Source organism: Hypanus sabinus, chromosome 5, assembly GCF_030144855.1.
Source record: "Hypanus sabinus isolate sHypSab1 chromosome 5, sHypSab1.hap1, whole genome shotgun sequence".
Classification (NCBI taxonomy): domain Eukaryota; kingdom Metazoa; phylum Chordata; class Chondrichthyes; order Myliobatiformes; family Dasyatidae; genus Hypanus; species Hypanus sabinus.
In genome coordinates this window covers 95,847,394-95,867,411 of record NC_082710.1, presented here as the reverse complement: position 1 = coordinate 95,867,411, position 20,018 = coordinate 95,847,394, and the positions used below count along the sequence as shown (strand labels likewise).

The 20,018-nt window shown below is 39.8% G+C and overlaps 1 protein-coding gene across 1 annotated transcript in view; it reads left to right on the top strand.

Moving 5' to 3' along the window:
• LOC132394768 (low-density lipoprotein receptor-related protein 1-like) overlaps positions 1–20,018 on the top strand; it is a 1,611,265-nt gene that overhangs the window by 1,016,848 nt on the left and 574,399 nt on the right. The window contains exon 32 of the mRNA XM_059971176.1: positions 72–166. Within this exon, the coding sequence (XP_059827159.1) occupies positions 72–166 (95 nt within the window). The remainder of the gene's footprint in view (positions 1–71; positions 167–20,018) is intronic.

Genomic DNA, 20,018 nt, shown 5'->3' with positions numbered 1-20,018 from the left:
GAATAATGACATCTACACTAATGTGAAAGTATTTTTAATTTCAGCTTGTGTATCCATATTTCCTGTTACAGGATACTGTGCTGGATCGATGGAAACAATATCAGCTCAGCAAACCTGGATGGCAGCAATATCAAGAATCTTTTCATGAATCAAAGGGAACCAGTTGGTAATTCAAATATTTATTCTTTTGAAGCCTTGATAGATTCAATGACAGGGACGTTAGCTGTGTTTGCTTCTGGTATATACAGTACGTAAGAAATAAATGTATGAATAAGGACTTACATTAACCAAAATTTACACTAGAAAGTAAAGATGATGGAGATACTTTGAAATTTCAGTAATAAGCACATCTGGTACTGTTATGTTTTGTAACTCCCGAAAGTAGAACACAGGACCTGGGGATATTCATGAACTTAGTTTTCTTTTTAGTGAGGCCCTCACATATGACATGGTTTAAAGTTCAAATTTCAAATAAAATATATTATCAAAGTACATATATGTCACCATATACAACCCTGAGTTTCATTTGCAGACATACTTAATAAATCCAAAAAGGAATAATAACCATAATAGAATCAATGAAAGACTACATCAACTTGGGTGTCAACCAGTGTGCAAAAGACAACAAACTGTGGAAATACAAAAAGAAAGAAATAATAATAATAAATAAATGAGCAATAATTATCAAGATCATGAGATGAAGTGTCCTTGAAATTGAGTCCATAGGTTGTGGGAACATCTCAGTGATAAGCAAGTGATGTTGAGTGGAGTTATCCCCATTGGTTCAACAGTCTGATGATTGAGGGGTAATCACTGTTCCTGTCCCAGGTGGTGTGAATCCTAAGGCTCCTTACTTTCTTGCTGATGGCAACAATGAGAAGAGATCATGACCTTGGCAATGAGGGCAGCTGATAATGGATGCTGCTTTCCTGCAACAATGCTTCATATAAATCTGCTCAATGGTGGGGAGGGCTTTATCCGTGATGGACTGGGCCATATCTACTACTTATTGTAGGATTTATTTTTCAAGGGCATTGGTATTTCCATACCAGGCTGTGATGCAGCCAGTCATTATACTCTCCAGCACACATCTATACAAGTTTATCAAAGTTTTATATGTCATACCAAATATTTGCAGACTACTAAGGAAGTCTGGTGCTGTTGTACTTTCTTCATAATTACATTGATGTTCTAGGCCCAGGACATGCCCTCCAAAATGATAACACTGAGGAATTTTAAGTTGTTGACCCTCTACACCTCTGATCTTCTGATGAGGACTGGCTCGTGAACCTCCAGCTGAAGTCAATAATCAGCTCTTTAGTTTTGCTGACATTAAGTAAGAGGTTGTTGCTGTGACGCCACTCAGCCAGAGTTTCAATCTCCCTCCGAAATACTGATTCGTCACCACCTTTGATTCAGCCTACAGTTGACAGCGGTGTCATCAGCTAACTTCAATACAAGCTGTCCCCGAGTTATGAATGTCCGACTTATGAACAACTTGTACTTACGAATGGAAGAAGGAGAACGCCGTCTGCCATTTTAAGTTGTTGCTGTTAACACTGTGTTGAGTATGTTCCTTTGTGTTTGGCTTAAATTGTTCTTAGCAAAATTCACCCTGACACCCCCCCCCCCAACCCTTTTCCAGTCAGAACCATCCCCAATTGTCCCATTTAACCTGCCTCAGTGAGGTGGATTTTAGGACCCGGGGGAGCTCAGATCAGAACCTGCCGTCTACGGCTGCTGCTGAATCCGCAGTGTTTCTGTTCCGTTGACAGAAAACGATCATGATTGAAAATAAAGTGGAAATGATAAAGCTATTGGAAAGAGGGGAAACGCCATCAGTCAACAATCGGAAAAAATTTAAAGGAAAAGGATAAAATGAGAATAATGGAGAATGTGAAAGGCCCTGCCCCGATGAAAGCTACAATTATTACTAAGCAACGCACTGATTTAATTATTGAAATAAATGTGTTTCTTAAGTGTTTTATATGCATAGAAAGGTAAAATATATACTGTATACTAAGACAAACATCTGACTAACTGACGCTAAATAATACCAGATGTCCCTGTTCCGACTTACGTACAAATCTGACTTAAAGACGGACTCAGGAACAGAACTCGTTCATAACCTAGGAATTGCCTGTATAGCAAATGAGCTGTGGTTAGCCACAAAGTCATAAGTGCAAAGCAAGTAGAGCAGGGGTCTAAGCACACAGATTTATAGTCTGGCTGTTCTGATGGAGATATTGGAGGAGATGTTGTTGCTAATCCGAACTGACTGGCATTTGCCAGCGAAGAAATCAAGGATCCAATTGCCCAAGGAGTTACTGAGGCCAAGGACAATGTAGTGATGTACGTCATTCACATACTTACATGTAACCCATAATGAATTTTGTAAACAGACAAAGAATATTCAAATACTATTGAGATATTAAATACTTCACACTCCTTCCTGCATAGCTATAAACTCCAACTCAATATAGAATGCATCTCATCTCAAAATATTACATAGACTACAATGATTGAGACCTGTGCAGTGCTGGATTAGTGATTTTGCTGAATCACAAGTGGCTAGGTTAGGATTAAATAAATAACCACCTCTAATACACTTACTGATCTTTTCATCCTTTGATGATAAAGAAAAAACAAACAACAATTGGAAAGCAAGCGAAATTCATTGAAGGACAGTTCTGGCAACATATCTTCCAAGGTTTAGTTACTTCATAAGGTTGCATCAGAAGGTTCGTTGTTGCCATTTCCAAAGTGAAGAGTTGGATTGTACAACTAGGCAGAGTTACATGTCTGAAAGTGGGGGTCATCAGGATAGTCTTGTGCTTCATCTTTAATGACCTGGTGATAGTGATGAAGTTGGGACAGCATTTTCAAGAACTGGTGATAGTGGTGGCAGCACATCTGGCTGACCTGAATTTGACTGCATTGTAATTTCAAGTGTTTACTCCTGTCTTGGTCTTTCCCTAGCTATCCTGCAAACTGACCTGTTTCATGTCTATCGTCTTTCTTTAATTAGTTTATCTTGCAATGTCCATATTCAATAGTTCTTAGTCAGTAATAAAAGTGTGTTGCTCGAGACCTTTAATCAGTTCATCTGTCAGCTGAATTAATCTATCAATGGACATCCTTTCAGCTACCTCTTCCTTGTTTTCGTCAAAACCTTCTCCCCCACTGTCTTTTGACTCTGGACTTGCAACCGACTGCACTATTTCAGCATAACTGTATCAACTGTAACATCTATTTCAGATGAACTGTAGGTTCATTGTCATCAATATCCATCCACACGTTATTGTTATATTATTTGCATCTAGCCTTGATGCAATATCCTTCACAGCAGGATTACTTAGATCTTTAACATAAGAAAGCAGGTCATGTACAATCTGTTTTAGCTTGGAAACCCTAAATCCTGTAAAGTTATTTCCAATTTCCTCACTGGGAGCAGACTCCAAATTCAAACTTGGCCACAATTTATGCCATCTATTCTTCAGCGCTGATTCTTCTCCTGACTCCCAGGCATCAGCAATTCCATAAATCATTTCTCGCATGTTAAATTCTTTCACTAATTCCTGTACTGGGTTTGCCAGAGTCAACTGCTCTCAGGAGCCACTTCATAAACAGGGATCAATATTTAACCTTCAAAGAGCATTAAATGCTATTTTCTAGGGTTGAATTCATGACATACAGTTGGGCGAAAGGCAGATACTGTAAACATTATCCTTTCCCAAGAGTTCTGCTTTTTGATGCGCAGAGCAGTTATCTAGCATCGGCATTATTTTTAAATTTTTGTCTAGACCAACAGAGTCACAGTGAGCTCTCGCTGCTGGAACAAAGTAATGTTAGAATAAGAATTAGAATTTTATCTCACAACATGAGGGAGTAAAAATCTTTATGTTGCATCTCTGTCACTAGTGATAAGGAAGAGAATTGTGGGAAGATAGTGCCCAGACAGTAAGATTGCTTACAGAATAGTCTGGTATACATGTGTGTCCAGTCAGATACAATGTACAGTCAGATATGCAATCAGATCAATGTGTATTGATAAATCTGATGGCCTGATGAAAGAAGCTTTCCCGGTGCCTGTTGGTCCTGGCCTTAATGCTGTGGTATGGTTTGCCAGACAGAAGCAGCTGAAATAGTTTGTGGTTGGGTGGCTGGAGTCCCTAATGATCCTTCAGGCCTTCTTTATGCACCTGCTGTTGTAAATGTCTTGATTAGGGGAAAGTTTACATCCACAGATGAGCTGGGCTGTCTGCACCACTCTCAGCAATGTCTTGTAATTGAGGGTAGTACAGTTCCCATAAAAGGCGGTGACACAGCCAGTCAGGATGTTCTCAATGGTGCCCCCATAGAAAGTCCTGAGGATCCTAGGACTCATGCCAAATTTCTTCAGCCACCTAAGGTGAAAGAGGCACGGTCTTGCTTTTTCCGCAACACAGCCAGTATGTATAGTCCAGGTGAGATCCTAAGTGATGTATGCACTGAGAAACTTGAAACAACTCACCCTGTCAACTACAGTCCCATGATGTCAATAGGGGCTAGTCCATCTCTGTTCCTCCTGTAATACACAATCAACTTCTTAGTTCTTTTGCCATTGAGGAAGAGGCTGTTTTCTTGGCACCACTGTGTCAGTGTGTTCAAACCATTCCAATGTAATGTCCATAGTAATCCATCCGTGTTTAAATTCAAAGGTTCAAAGGTTCACTTATTATCAAAGTATACAACTCTGAAATTCTTCTTCTCCAGATAGCCATGCAACTAAGAAACAACAGAACAACAGTACAATTATCCTCAAATCACTCCTCTCCACATAAAAAGACAAGCAAAAATGAAACAGGCACATCAACCCCATCCATAAATCCCCCTCCTCAGCACACAAAAAAATGAGAGAGATTGGACAAAAAATACAGAATAGAATAAACTATAAGACTTGAAAAAATGTCCATAGTCCAAGTCTATATTTATATCATACCCAAAATGCAGAAAATCTGGATAACATTCTCCAAGCACAGTGGTGGCCTCTCCTCTCTCCAGCAGCAGAGTGGTCCAACCAGCAATCAGAAGGCAGTTTCCCCTCTCTCACTAGCAATACAAAGACAAGCAGGCAGTGCTCACCCTCTGCATTCACCTCAAAGTTTCAATCTCCATCATCACTTTAATCGGCGACCAATGGAAGCTTTAATTTGCAAAAAGGAGATGAACATCGGGTCACATCACATCCTGCCATCCTTTCACCATGAGGTTCGTGAACACTACCTCTGCCTCCTGGAATATCCTTGAGAGACTGCAGACTGCCCAATCAGCCCTACAGATTTAATCTCTGAGGAAGATTTCTTACTCTTGTGGGATAACAACTTTCCTGTCAGGTGGGGGAGAGGAGTCCCTCTGCTTGGGAAGTGAGACACATGACTGAGAAACAGTCTCAGATTCTGAGGCCTTTGCAGTGTTGCTTGAAGGAGCTGACTCAAACTGCAGGAAATGGTTCTAACAGCTCTGAACACCTTTCTTCTGGGTAAGTTGGCATCTCAAACAGTCCATGGCAAGGTGCTCTACTTGCTGATCTCTTCCAGGCCACTAGACCCAATGGCTTCATTTTGACTACACCTCAGTGAAGCTCCTCCAACACTATAACTCCCAGCTTGGATGATACAGCAATTCTGAATCCCTCTATCAGACAAACCCAATGAAGAGTAAGTTCATCCTGGTGTTGGGAAAAATGAGGGTACTGGAATTTCTGCTTGCACATTCCAGCCATTTTGTGTTGCCCTGTAGACCTGAGATAGTGTGGGATCTTTTCTGGTTTCCCTTTGGATCATCTCTGCCATTATAAGGGGACTTTCAATTTGCATTATTATCCATTTCCTATTCCAAGGATAAACAGGACAATCCATCAACATTTTTATGATTAGTTGTCCTCTTGAATTCAATCTTGTAATGTGTCTCCTCCAAGAAACAGAGCCTATCTCTGCATTCGTGCTGCTGCTGTTAGTGGAAAACTTTCTGTAGATTGAAAATGGACACCAATGGTTGATGATCAGTAATGAGTGTAAGCTCTTTCCTACGCAGAAAATGGTTGAAATGTTTTAAACCTGAAAGCTGACTCAAGGCCTCTCTGCCAATCTGTGTGTAATTTTACTCAGCAGTGGTAAGGGAACATGATACAAAGGCTGTGGGATTTTCACTTGCTTTTGGTTATAGCTTTCTGGCAGAGTGCATGTGCAGATGCTACTCCAAAAATAAGATTATAGAAGTAATAAAGCCCTTTTATCTGTAATGATTGTAAGAAACATTTTGGATTCTCCTTCTAACTCCATCTGTAGATAAGCCTCACCTCATAGAAACATAGAAATATAGAAAACCTACAGCACAATACAGGCCCTTCGGCCCAAAATGCTGTACCAAACATGTACTTAATTTAGAAATTATCGGGGGTTACTCATAGCCCTCTATTTTTCTAAGCTCTATGTACCCATCCAAGACTCTCTTAAAAGACCTGATTGTATCCACCTCCACCACCATCACCAACAGCCCATTGCACACACTCACCACTCTCTGTATAAAGAATATATCCCTGACGTCTCCTATGTACCTACTTCCAAGCACGTTAAAACTATGCCATCTCATGTTACCCATTTCAGCTCTGGGATAAAGCCTCTGATTAGCCACATGATCAATGCCTCTCATTATTTTATACACCTCTATCAGTTCGCCTCTCATCCTCCATTGCTTCAAGGAGAAAAGGCCGAGTTCACTCAACCTATTCTCATAAGGCGTGCTCCCCAATCCAGGCAACATCCTTGTAAATCTTCTCTGTACCCTTTCTACAGTTTCCACATCCTTCCTGTGGTGAGGTGACCAGAACTGAGCACAGTGGGGTCTGACCAGGGTCCTATATAGCTGCAACATTACCTCTCAGCTCTTAAACTCAATCCCACAGTTGATGAAGACGAATGCACTGTATGTCTTCTTAATCACACAGTCAAACTGCACAGCAGCTTTGAGTGTCCTATGGACTTGGACCCCAATATCCCTCTGATCCTCTGCACTGCCAAGAATCTTGACATTAATATAATATTCTGCCATCGTATTTGACCTACCAAAATGAACTACCTCATACTCATCTGGGTTGAACTCCATCTGCCACTTCTCAGCCTAGTTTTGCATCGTATTGACGTACCTCTGTAACCTCTGACAGCTCTCCACATGATCCGCAACACCCCCAATCTTTGTGTCATCAGTAAATTTACTAACCCATCCCTTCAATTCCTCATCCAGGTCTTTTATAATAATCACAAAGAGAAGGGGTCCCAGAACAGAACTCCAAGGCACAACACTAGTCACCAACCTGCATGCTGAATATGACCCGTCTACAACCACTCTTTGCCTTCTGTGGGCAAACCAATTCTGGATCCACAAGGCAAGGTCCCCTTGGATCCCATGCCTCCTTAATTTCTTAAAAAGCCTTGAATGAGGTACCTTATCAAATATCTTGCTAAAATCCATGTACACTACACCTACTGCTCTATCTTCATCTATGTGTTTAGTCACCTCCTCAAAAAATTCAATCAGTCTCGTAAAGCATGACCTGCTCTTGACAAAGCCATGTTGACTATTCCTAATTATATTACGTCCCCTCCAAATATTCAAAAACCCTGCCTCTCAGGATTTTCTCCATCAACTTATCAACCACTGAAGTGAGACTCAGTTGTCTAATTTCCTGGGCTATCTCTATTCCCTTTCTGGATATGGGAACAGCATCTGCACCCCTCCAACCCTCCAGAACCTCTCCCATCCCCACTGAATATGCAAAAATCATTGCCAGAGGCTCAGCAATCTCCTCCCTCACCTCCCACAGTTGCCTAGTTTATATATCATCCAGTCCCGGTGACTTATCCAACTTGATGCTTTCCAAAAGCTCTTCTTTCTTAATGTCTTTATGCTCAAGCTTTTCAGTCCACTGTAAATCATCTGTAAAATCACCAAAATCCTTTTCCTTAGTGAATACTGAAGTAATGTATTTATTAAACACCTCTGCTATCTCCTCTGGTTCCATACACTCTTTTCCACTATCACAATTGATTGGTCCTATTCTCTCATGTCTTATCCACTTGCTCTTCACATACTTGTAGAATGCCTTGTGGTTTTCCTTAATCCTGCTCACTAAAGCCTTCTCATGGCTCCTCTGGCTCAACTAATTTCATTCTTAAGCTCCTTCTTGCAAGCCTTATTATTTTCTAGATCTTTATCTTTACCTAGTTTTTTGAACATTTTGTAAGCTTTTCTTTTCTCCTTGTCTAGATTTACAACAGCCTTTGTATACCATGGTTCCTGTACCCTACCATCCTTTCCCTGTCTCATTGGAACACACCTATGCAGATCGCCATGCAAATATCCCCTGAGCATTTGGAACATTTCTGCCATTCATTTCCCTGAGAACATCTGCTCCCAATTTATACTTCCAAGTTCCTGCCTGATAGCTTCATATTTCCCCTTACTCCAATTAACGTTTCCTAATTTGTCTGTTCCTATCCCTCTCCAATGCTATGGTAAAGGAGATCAAGTTGTGATCACTATCTTCAAAATGCTCTCCCACTGAGAGACCTGACACCTGACCAGGTTCATTTCCTAATACCAGATCAAGTACAGCCTCTCCTTTTGTAGGCTTATCAACATATTGTGTCAGGAAACCTTCCTGAGCACACCTAACAAACTCCACCCATCAAAACTCCTTACTCTAGGGAGTTGCCAATCTATGTTTGGGAAATTAAAATCTCCCATCACGACAATCCTGTTATCATTGCAAGAACACTTTGTTGAAATGTTTCTTTCCAGAAAGGTTTGCAAAGATATCTTCAATCCTGAGTAGAGAATATTTTCAGTACTGGGTAGATAGTGACTTTAGAATCAGTACAGATCCTAACAGACCCATTTGTCTTGGCTACTGGGACCACTGGGCCCCCTTGAACCTTCGACACAAGATCCGCCAGTCTCTGTGCGATCATGATTGGGATAATGAAAAGGTCAGTCCATGTAAAACTTAGGTGTAGCATTTCATTTAACAACATTTTAACCTTTCTATGTTTGAGTTTTCCAACTCCATCCTTGAACATTGCTGTGGCATCATCCCGTACCTTTCTTAACTTGCTTTCAGTTGGGTTTATTGCAGGGAATGGGCATGCAAGTGGTGGATAGATCTCCAATCAAAATGTAATTTTCTCAGCCACACAATGCTTGCCCCTCTGTTTTTACCACATAAAGCCCAATGTGGCTTGTTTATCATTGTATTTCACTGTTACGAATGCCATTCCCACAGGAATTATCTGTTTTCCAGTATAAGTTCTTATTCAAATATCAGCAGAGTTCAGTTAGGTATCTTTGAAATGACATTCGAACTCATTTTGTGGAATGACTGAAACAACCAAGAGAGCAACTGATTCCATTTTAATTAATTTGCCATTCACTTTTGGTGTAAGTCATATTGCTTGCCTATTAGTTTTCACTTTGTAAATCTTAAGGCTATGCAGTCCTGTGCCTCTCTCATCATTATTAGATTTTTCATCAACAGCATGTAGACTAGTGCTATTTCTGAAACTGTAACTGCATCTTTTTCTGTTCCCTGGGCTGCCCATTTAGTTTTGTCTGCCCAACCTGCTCTTTGAATGTGTCCTACTTTGTTGCATTTTCTGCAAGTTTCACCTTTAATACAGCCTTGATCTATTGTATGTGACCCCTTGCCACAACAGTAACACAATTTGTTCAGCCAGTCACATTTCCACTTAAAAGTCGCAATCTTATGCACAATTACTTTTTTTCCTCGCTTCCGCTCATTTGCATCTTTAGTTGCTGTTTCCATTGATGCAGCAATTTCCATTGATGCAGCAATTTCAACTGCTGTTTTAAATGTGAGTTGTGCTTCAATTAGGAGCTATTTCTGAATGTTTTTTGTAATATTCCACAAACTAAATGATCTTTCATTGCATCTTTAAGCTAATCGCTGAACTGACAATGCTTGGACAATTTCTTCAATTCAGCCATGTAAGCTTTTCCTTTGATTTTGTTTATGGAACCTAAAGTGTTTTGCGATCAGTAATGGTTCCAGTTCTAAAAGTTTCTGCATTAAATTCACAATTTCAGCAAAGTAGATTTCTATTAGTTTGTATGGAGCAGTAAAACTTCTGAACAAACTGTATTCTTTTCCACCTATTACATTCAGTAATACTGGTGTTCATTTCTTATCAATTCTTATTCCATTTGCTTTAAGAAATCCTCAATTTGATCAGTATACATTATCTAGTTATTTGTTGTGCAATCATACACTTCTGTCTTTCTGATGTAGCCAGCCGTTTGAGCTTTTGAAAAATTTATTATTATCATTACCCAGTACTCCCTATTTATGAATGCTTTGCCAGATATATTTCTTGTTAATTCTGTCCATTTTCTGCCTTTTCTCCACTCAAAAGTCTGTCTCCCCTTCCAAAGAATAAATTTTTCTTCAAAGAGTAGGTAGAATCTTGGGTTTATTTTATAAACTTCCTCATCGCTGCTGATAAGTTCTGTAACTCCAGAAACTAATCAGGAGCCTGGGATACTCATGTAATTAGTTTTCCTTTTAGTGAGGCACTCACATATGATATGGTGACATAATGACATATGCCATTCACCGACTTCATACAAATACCCCATAATGTATTATGTAAACAAGCAAGGAATATTTAATCAAACAGTGCAGTATATTTTGAATACTACTCAAATATTTCTGGAATATTAAGTACACTGCAAGCATAAAGTAACCTTTTTCTGAAGGGCAATTTGCTTTTTTCTGCATATTTCATGAAAGGCTTGTTCTCAGACCAGGAAGAAAACAATTCATAAACTACAAACACGAGGAAATCTGCAGATGCTGGAAATTCAAACAACACACACCAAATGCTGGTAGAACACAGCAGGCTAGGCAGAATCTATAGGGAGAAGCGCTATCGACGTTTCAGGCCGAGACCCTTCGTCAGGACTATTCATAAACTAAATTCATAAACTAAACAGTTTCCTTTCATGCTGTGGTGTCAACTCTTTTTTTTTGACATCAAATAATCATTTGTTTTGTTGAGGAAGCAGATCCAGCGAATAATCATAAGGTCATTTATATGGCTTGCCCATTAATTTCTAATTTTTATCAGTATATTAAGTTTGCCAGTGGCATACAATTCTATTCTTTTTATTAATTCATCTACAACAATACAAACAAATCAAGATAGCAGAAGTCAATGTACAGATTGAACATAAATTGAATTAATTGAATGTTGGCAACATCAATATGACAGGTGAAAGAATAGAATTCTGTTTAGATAATATATTTGATATAAAGAAAGATTTGTTTTCATTTAAAAGCACAAAATAATGATTTAGATGTGAGTATTCTTCATGCAGAATTCAGTTTTTATCAAAGCTCTTGGAAATACTTGCAGATACAGCATACAGCTCATAAATATCACAGTCCTGGAATTAGAAACTTTTCTAGCGAGCCCTCCATTGGTCTAGCTCAGCCATGAATGTTACATGCTAGCTGTCTACATGATATAAAATCCAGAGCAGTATGTTATGGGGAGTAAGCTGTTGCCCATGTACCAGGCTCCTCCTCTGCACACAGACGCTAAATCCAAAGGAATGGCAGAAACAGAAACAGTTTGGTACCAGTGGCATCTTAGGATTTTCCACTCAGCGTTGCACTCAATGTAGGATTGCCTTAGAGACTCCAGTTCTGGATTTTTCCTTGAGGTCCTCATGAATCTTTCTTCATTAGTGGGTATAGCCATAAGACAGTAGATGTTTGAGATCAGAGTTTTCCTTCTCCTAGATGAGCTGTGGACCATGGTTGAAGAGTCCCACCTGTCAAAAGTGACTGATCTTATGGCGCCAGCACCCTCTCTTTGCGCCTTCTCCTAACAATAGAAATGTTTCCACTGGGCTTAGCAGCTAAGCCACATGTGAAGGCCAGGAGTTGGACTTGGTTGTTAGAGGCTATCTGAGATGCAATGCCATTGGAAGGCATTTGGTAAGCAGTGCCAACTCCCCCATTCACCTTGCTATAACAACCTATGCCTTTCCACTCCATCCGAAAGTCGAAATGGGAGAATTCTCAGAGAATCTACAACAATCTCTATGATACCAGACATGAGGCACATGTGGCAGGGAATTCAGAAGATTACAGACTACATGTCCACCCTGCATGTCAGTAACCAAGGTACCTCACTTCCCAACAAGCTGAATGTTTTTTTATACCAGGTTTGACGCACAGAACAAAGTACTGGTGTGGAAGGCCCCCTCCCCCCAGGGCAGCAGACATTCTGTCTGGCTGAAGCTGAGGTGAGGAAAAAACTGGCCTGAGTCAACCCACACAAAGCTACAGGGCACAATAATATGCCAAGAAGACAGTGCAGCCTATCTGACTGAGATACTGTTGTAAACTATGTATACCTGTCTGGACACGCCCTTCTGCTGACTGCTCCTGTGGCTCCTCCCGCAGACCCCTGTATAAAGGCGATTGGGGGCACTGCTCCTCCCTCAGTCTCCAAGATATTGTGGTCTCTTTTGCTGCTAATAAAAGCCTATCGTTCGCCTCCCATCTCCGAGAGTTATTGATGGTGCATCAGATACTGACAGATATATTCAACATATTTGTAACAGTCCATTGTCCCCTTCATTTTCAAGGCAGCAACCATCATTCCAATGCCAAAGAAAGAGATAGTAATCTATCAGGGTGACTATCGTCTGGTGGCATTAAGACTGACAATTATGAAATGCTTCGAGTTGCCGGCCATGGAGCACATTAAACCCATTCTCCCATCCACAATGGACCTTTTCCAGTTTATTTATCACTCAAGTCAATCCACTTTGCAATTGACTTTGGCCTCCAGTCTATCCTGTCCTGGAAAATAGGTCTCATATGCTAGACAGCTGTTTATAGACTTCAGTATGGTGTTTAACTGCATATTACCCCCAGGAACTGATGGGAAAACTGTCCTTGCTGGATTTCAACACCTCCCTCTGATACTGGGCCCTGGACTTCTTAGCGAAAAAGGCCGCAGTCAGTCTGGGTAGGCAGCAACGTCTCTCATCCGCTGGTGCTGGCCTAGGCTGTGTGGTCAGTCCACTGCTGTTCACACAGCTGATCCATGACTGCGTCGCAGGATTCAGCTCAGAACATGTCATCAAGTTTGTGGTTGGGCTCATCAACCACGGTGATGAGACAAAGTACAGAGAGGAGGTGGAGCAGCTGGTGGATTGGTGAGAGAAGATCAGCCTAAGCCTGAATGTGGAAAAGACAAAGAAAATCACTGTGGACTTGTGGATGGTGCAGATGAATTATCCCCCCTGGCTCCTCCATAGAGAGAGTTAAATGCAAGTTCCTGGAAGGTCACATCACAGATGACCTCACCTTGTCCATTAATATCACCTCCTTAAACAAGAAGCCACAGCAGCACCTCCACTTCCTAGGAAGATTGAAGCTAGCAAGACTCTGCATCCCATCTTATCTGTGTTTTACAGGAGCACCATTTAGAAACATAGAAAACCTACAGCACAATACAGGCCCTTCAGCCCACAATGCTGTGTCAAACATGTACTTACTTCAGAAATTACCTAGGGTTACCCATAATCCTCTATTTTTCTAAGCTCCATTTACCTATCCAGGAGTCTCTTAAGTGACCCTTTCATATCCACCTCCACCACCATCACTGGCAGCCCATTCCACACACTCACCACTCTCTGCATAAAAACTTACCCCTGACATCTCCTCTGTATCTGCTTCCAAGCTCCTTAAAACTATGCCCTCTCATGCTAGCGATTTCAGCCCTGGGAAAAAGCCTCTGACCATCCACACAATCAATGCCTTTCGTCGTCTTATACACCCCTGTCAGGTCACCTCTCATCCTCCACTGCTCCAAGGAGAAAAGGTCGAGTTCACTCAACCTGTTTTCATAAGGCATGCTCCCCAATCCTGACAACATCCTTGTAAATCTCCTATGCACCGTTTCTATAGTTTCCACATCCTTCCTGTAGTGAGGTGACCAGAACTGAGCACAGTACTCCAAGTGTGCTCTGACCAGAGTCTTCTATCGCTGTACCATTACCTCGCAGCTCTTAAACTCAATCCCACGGTTGATGAAGGCCAATGCACAGTATGCCTTCTTAACCATACAGTCAACCTGCGCAGCAGCTTTGAGTGTCCTATAGACTCGGACCCCAAGATCCCTCTGAATCTCCACACTGTCAAGAGTCTTACCATTATTACTACATTCCACCATCATATTTGACCTACCAAAATGAACTACCTCATATTCATCTGGATTGTACTCCATCTGCCAATCTTTGGCCCAGTTTTGCATCCTATCGATGTCCTGCTGTAACCTTTGACAGCCCTCCACACGATCCACAACAGCCCCAACTTCTGTGTCATCAGCAAATTTACTAATCCATCCCTCCACTTCCTCATCCAGGTCATTTATAAAAATCATGAAGAAAAGGGGTCCCAGAATAAATCCCTGAGGCACACCACTGGTCACCAACCTCCATGCAGAATGTGACCCGTCTACAACCACTCTTTGCCTTCTGTGGGCAAGCCAGTTCTGGATCCACAAAGCAATGTCCTGTTGGATCCCATGCCTCCTTACTTTCTCAATAAGCCTTGCATGGAGTACCCTTATCAGATGCCTTGCTGAAATCCATGTACACTACAGCTACTGTTCTACCTTCATCAATGTGTTTAGTCACATCCTCAAAAAATTCATCCAGGCTTGTAAGACATGTCCTGTTCCCAATTTATGCTTCCAAGTTCTTGCCTAATAGCTCCATATTTCCCCTTACTCCAATTAAATGCTTTCCTAACTTGTCTGTCCCTATTCCTCTCCAATGCTATGGTAAAGAAGATAAAATTGTGATCACTATCTCCAAAATGCTGCCCCACTGAGAGATCTGACACCTGAACAGGTTCATTTCCCAATACCAGAAGTGTCAACAGTTAAATTGTTCTGCATCTTACAATATTTAATTTAAGCACTTTACTCTGTTAATTTATGCATAATTCATCTGTAGATTTTATCCTTACTTTCATAAGTCATTATGTGTCGCATGTGTGTTATGTGTACTAATGTGCTTTACACCCTGGTTTGGAGAAACATTGTCTAATTTAATGGTATACATGTATGTAATTAAATGGCAATACATTTGACGACTTGACTTGACTTAAGATATCAGCTTTTCTAGTAAATTAAGTTTATTAGTTCCTGAATTAAATAAAGGAGCTGATGTAGTTTTGTCAGGAAAAGGTTAACACTTTGGATTTTTTTTTTAATTTGGGCTATTTGAACCTTCAGTATAACCCTGCTATTCAATGGTCATGGATGATCCTTGATTTTAATACCATTTTCCTGCTCTGTTCCCATACTCCCTGGTATACTTTGTGTCTAGAGTACATATAGTATATACATTGATTCTTTTCTGGGGGGACAATATTTTTTTCTCGCCTTTTCATCAATTCCATTACTTACTCTCAAAATATCACTGTCAGAAAAAAAAACGAACTATGGTGTTTTTTAAAAATGCTTCTTTGTGCTTTTTAAATGCTTCATATTTACATAGTTCTAGGATTTTTTGAAACAAAAAGTATAAAAATTATGAACCATTCATAAGAAACATTGCAAATATCACAATCTCCCCAGGTCATTGCAACACCTGATCCATAGCATAATAGATGAATAAAAGATGAATATAATTTTGATTGAATCATATGTAGCCAGACTTGGTGCTGCCAATTTAGCATTATAATCTGCAAAATTAATTTGTGGAGGAAACTTATTAATAGTGTTTCTGTTTTGAAATAAATAACATGTATTTTCATTTTCAATCTCATGCAGACTAACAGACTGCTGAGCATCATTTCATAGACAAATTTAAAATATTAATTACTAATATATTTAGAGACACAGCATGGAACAAGTTCTTGTGGCCCAATGAGCCCCACTGCCCAGCAACCCGAGCCTAATCATTGGGGACTTTACAATGACCAAGTAATCTACTAATCATTTTGCCCTTGGACTGTGGGAAGACCTAGAGTACTGGGAGTAAACCCAACAGTTCACAGTAAGGAACGCATAAACTTCTTACAGATGATATTAGAACTGAACTCTGACTTTCCAAGGTGTAATAGTTTCATGCTAACTGCTATGTTACTGTTCACCCTGAAAAACCCATGTTTATTTAATCCCTCTCATTCTTGAATGTAATACATTATCAAAATAATTAATTGATTTTGGGAGAAATAGAGCTGACCACTCCAGTTGAAAGACCTTTCCTCGATTCTGATGAACTTAAAACGTTAAGTTTGTTTCTGTTTCTACAGATGCTGAATGTCCTGTTGGGTGTTTCCAGCATTTTATTTTGCACTCCTAAGCTTTTTTTTCAGTCTCTGGATATTTTTGCTCAAATCTGTTGTTTACTTGTTGTGTCGTCTGAGAGAAATCTCCACTTTTGAAACTTCTGTCAGTGAAAAAAAGTCATGGACATAGACAGGTATACCAACTGATGTAATAATGTTTCAGTTCAATGAACTTTGATCAGTACAGATACAAGCTTTTAAGTTCAGAGGAGAAAAAAAGAGGTTGGGGATAAAAGCACTAAGTATGATATCTAAAATATGTTAACATCTTTGTTTTAAAATGTTAAAAAGGAAGAATGTTAAACAAAAGAAATAAATCATGGAAGAGAATACATGAGGAATTTAAAGAAATTGTTATTTCCATTAAGTCATTTCAAACTGTTACACATCCAGTTTTTCCTTGTTCCAATGACAATCCTTCACTTGAAGTGCATACTGTATCTTTCATGAACACATACAAAACACTGGACAAGCTTAACAGGTCAGTCAGGCAGCATTTTTTAAAATTGAGATACAGTGCAGAATAGGCCCTTCTGGCCCTTCGAGCTTGGCTGCCCAGCAATCCCCAATTTAATCCCAGCCTAATTACAGGATAATTTACAATGACCAATTAACCTATCAAATGGTAAACCTTTGAACTGTGGAAGGAAACCGGAGCACCCAAAGGAAACCCACATGAAGGGGAATAAACAGTCAACACTTCATCTGAACTGAAAAAGGGGAAAAAGCCAGCATTTGTACATTGTACCCAGCTTCATCAATTTTATTGATATCAAAAGAACCAAATTTCAAAATTGGACTCCAATTCACAAGTGGTGTAATGTCCCATGTTTAACACACCTTGTCTAAGGTTGAATGTCTTTGCTTTCTTTCTCCACATATACTCCCTGAACTGCTGAATATTTCCAGCAGTCAATCTTCATTGTAAATTTGTAGTATACTCAGTATTCTTTATCCCAATAAGTGCAGATCAAGCAACTTGATACCTTTACTCATATTAACTAACTGATTTAAAAAAAATACTTGTCAGAGACCAGTTTTATTTTAATTTGTTTCCTTTAATCAGTTCTATTTTCACTTTTTTTTCAAAATACTTTCTGTATTGAGAAGAAGCTTACTATATTAGACAGATGGTACCAATTTAAAATTTAAAATTGGATCTGTCTATGGGGAATTTTAATGGTAGTCTAGTTCATTTGTTATTTACTACTTAGGGAAGAAGTAGTAAAATCTGTAGCTTTATTTATTTTGTCCATGCTGGGTTCATTCAAAAGTGGTGCATAACTACTATAGCTATCAATGACATAATATATTGTAAAAATTCAGGAGCCATACATTATAATATGTCAATGCAAAGGAATCAAGTATTCCAATTTCTGCCCATATGTTCAAATAAAGACAGTATATTTACAATGCACTTTGATGCTGACACAAAACTCAGGCAGGAAGTCTAGGTGGGACTGTCATGCAGCAATGCTTGATTTGATTTGATTTATAGATAGAGCTTGGTAACAGGCGGAGGGCAGGGTGAAGATATGTCTCTACCAAAGGAGGTGTAAGACATCCTTTTCCTCCGCAAGCCCACAGGTCACCCTTGGGCAAGGTATAGAACCCCTGATTGAGGTCATGTGAAGCCATAGGAGCAAATGGTGGATGGTCCTTTTCATTTCACAAGTCCTGGTAATGTGACCACTGATGATCTCTGAAGAGTATTGATAAATGGCTGTGGTCACTCGTCCTGTAAAGACACTGCTAAGAAGAAGGCAATGGTAAACCACTTCTGCAGAAATAGTTACCAAGAAGATCATGGTCAAAAGACCATGATAACCCACATCATTCGATATGGCACATAATAATGATACAGAGACTTCTGGCCCAGTGAGCTCATGATGCCCAATTATACCCATGTGCCCAATTACCTACAAACCTGTATCCCTTTAAAATGTGGGCTGAAACCGATCAACATACAGGCAGCATTGGGAATTGAACCCTCATTGCTGCTGCTGTAACAGCTTTACGCTAACCATTACACTGCCATGCTGTCCAATCCATTCCTCAATCTAACAATTTATATACCAAGTTTTTGCTGTTCATATTCAATCATGCAAATCACAATCTAAATTCTGTTTTACTCTGTAAGCTACTGAGATCCAGAAATGCAGTGGGAATTTCAGAGATGATAAGAACAGTTTAAAAACAATGAGATTCGTGAGTTCTGTATGGGGCAGAATGTAACACCAATGCAGATACTGACATACTGGAAAAATATTGTGGGAGGGGACCCAACTGGACCTCAAAGACTGTTACAAATAACTCACAAAAAACACAGGACTAGCTTTGACCAATGTGAGTTATTGCAACTACATTGTTGGTATGAAGGATAAAACCAGTGCAAGCAAACCTCTAATTATTTATCTCCTTCTGTCAATTAAACAATAGATTCTAATTCCTTCCAGCATTTTCTATATTTATAACACATATACCTTAGCTATTATAAACCTTCTGTTCTTCATCACTTTTGGATTATCTTTCAGTGTTAAATACTGCAGTGAGGAGAGGAAGTGGAGTTAAGGTTCTCTTTCCAAATAGAATCATACGGATTGAAACAGACCCCAGTGCAATTGATCTATGTTAACCAAGATTCCCATCCGAACTAGTCCCATTTACCATATTTGGCCCATGAAAGGTCTAAAGCTAGATAAGTCACTTGGACAAGATGGACTACACACCAGGGTTCGTTTGTGGTAGCTGAATAGATCATGGAGGCATTATTTGTGATCTTTAAAGAATCACTAGATTCTGGAATGATTCCAGAGGACTGGAAATTTGTAAATGTCACTCCACTCTTTAAGATGGGAAGGAGGCAAAAGAAAGGAAACTATAGGCCAGTTAGCCTGACTTCAATGGTTGTTAAGATTTTGGAGTCCATTACTAAGGACAGAGTATCAGGGTACTTGGAGCTACATTATAAAATAAGCTTAAGTCAGCATGGTTTCCTTAAGGACAAATCTTGCTTGGCAAATCTATTGGAGTTCTTTGAGGAAATCATTGGCAAGATAGATAAAGGAGAGCCAGTGTTGTTGTTACTTGGATTTTCAGAAAGCCTTTGACAAAGTGCCTTACACAAGCTTGCTAAACAAGATAAGAGTCTATGATATTTCAGGAAAGGTATGAGCATGGATGGCCGATTTGGTCCTTTTCAGTCAGCTGACAGTGACTAGTGGTAAAGATCAATGTTTGGACCACTTCTTTTCATGTTATCAATCAATAAGTTGGATGGCATAATTGATGGCTTTGTGGCCACATTTTCAGATGATACAAAGATAGTTGGAGGAGCAGGTAAGAGCTGAAGAAGCAGGGAGTCTGTAAAAAGACAAAGACAGATTTGGAGAATGGGCTAAGAAGTGGCAGATGGAATACAGTATAATATAGGGAAGTGTATAGTCATGCGTTTTGGAAGGAGTAAAGGTGCAGATTGTTTTCTAAACAGAGAAAATTCAGACATCAGAGGTGTAAAGGGACTTAGGAGTCATCTTGCAGCATTCCCTAAAGTTTAACTTGCAGGCTAAGTCAGTGGTGA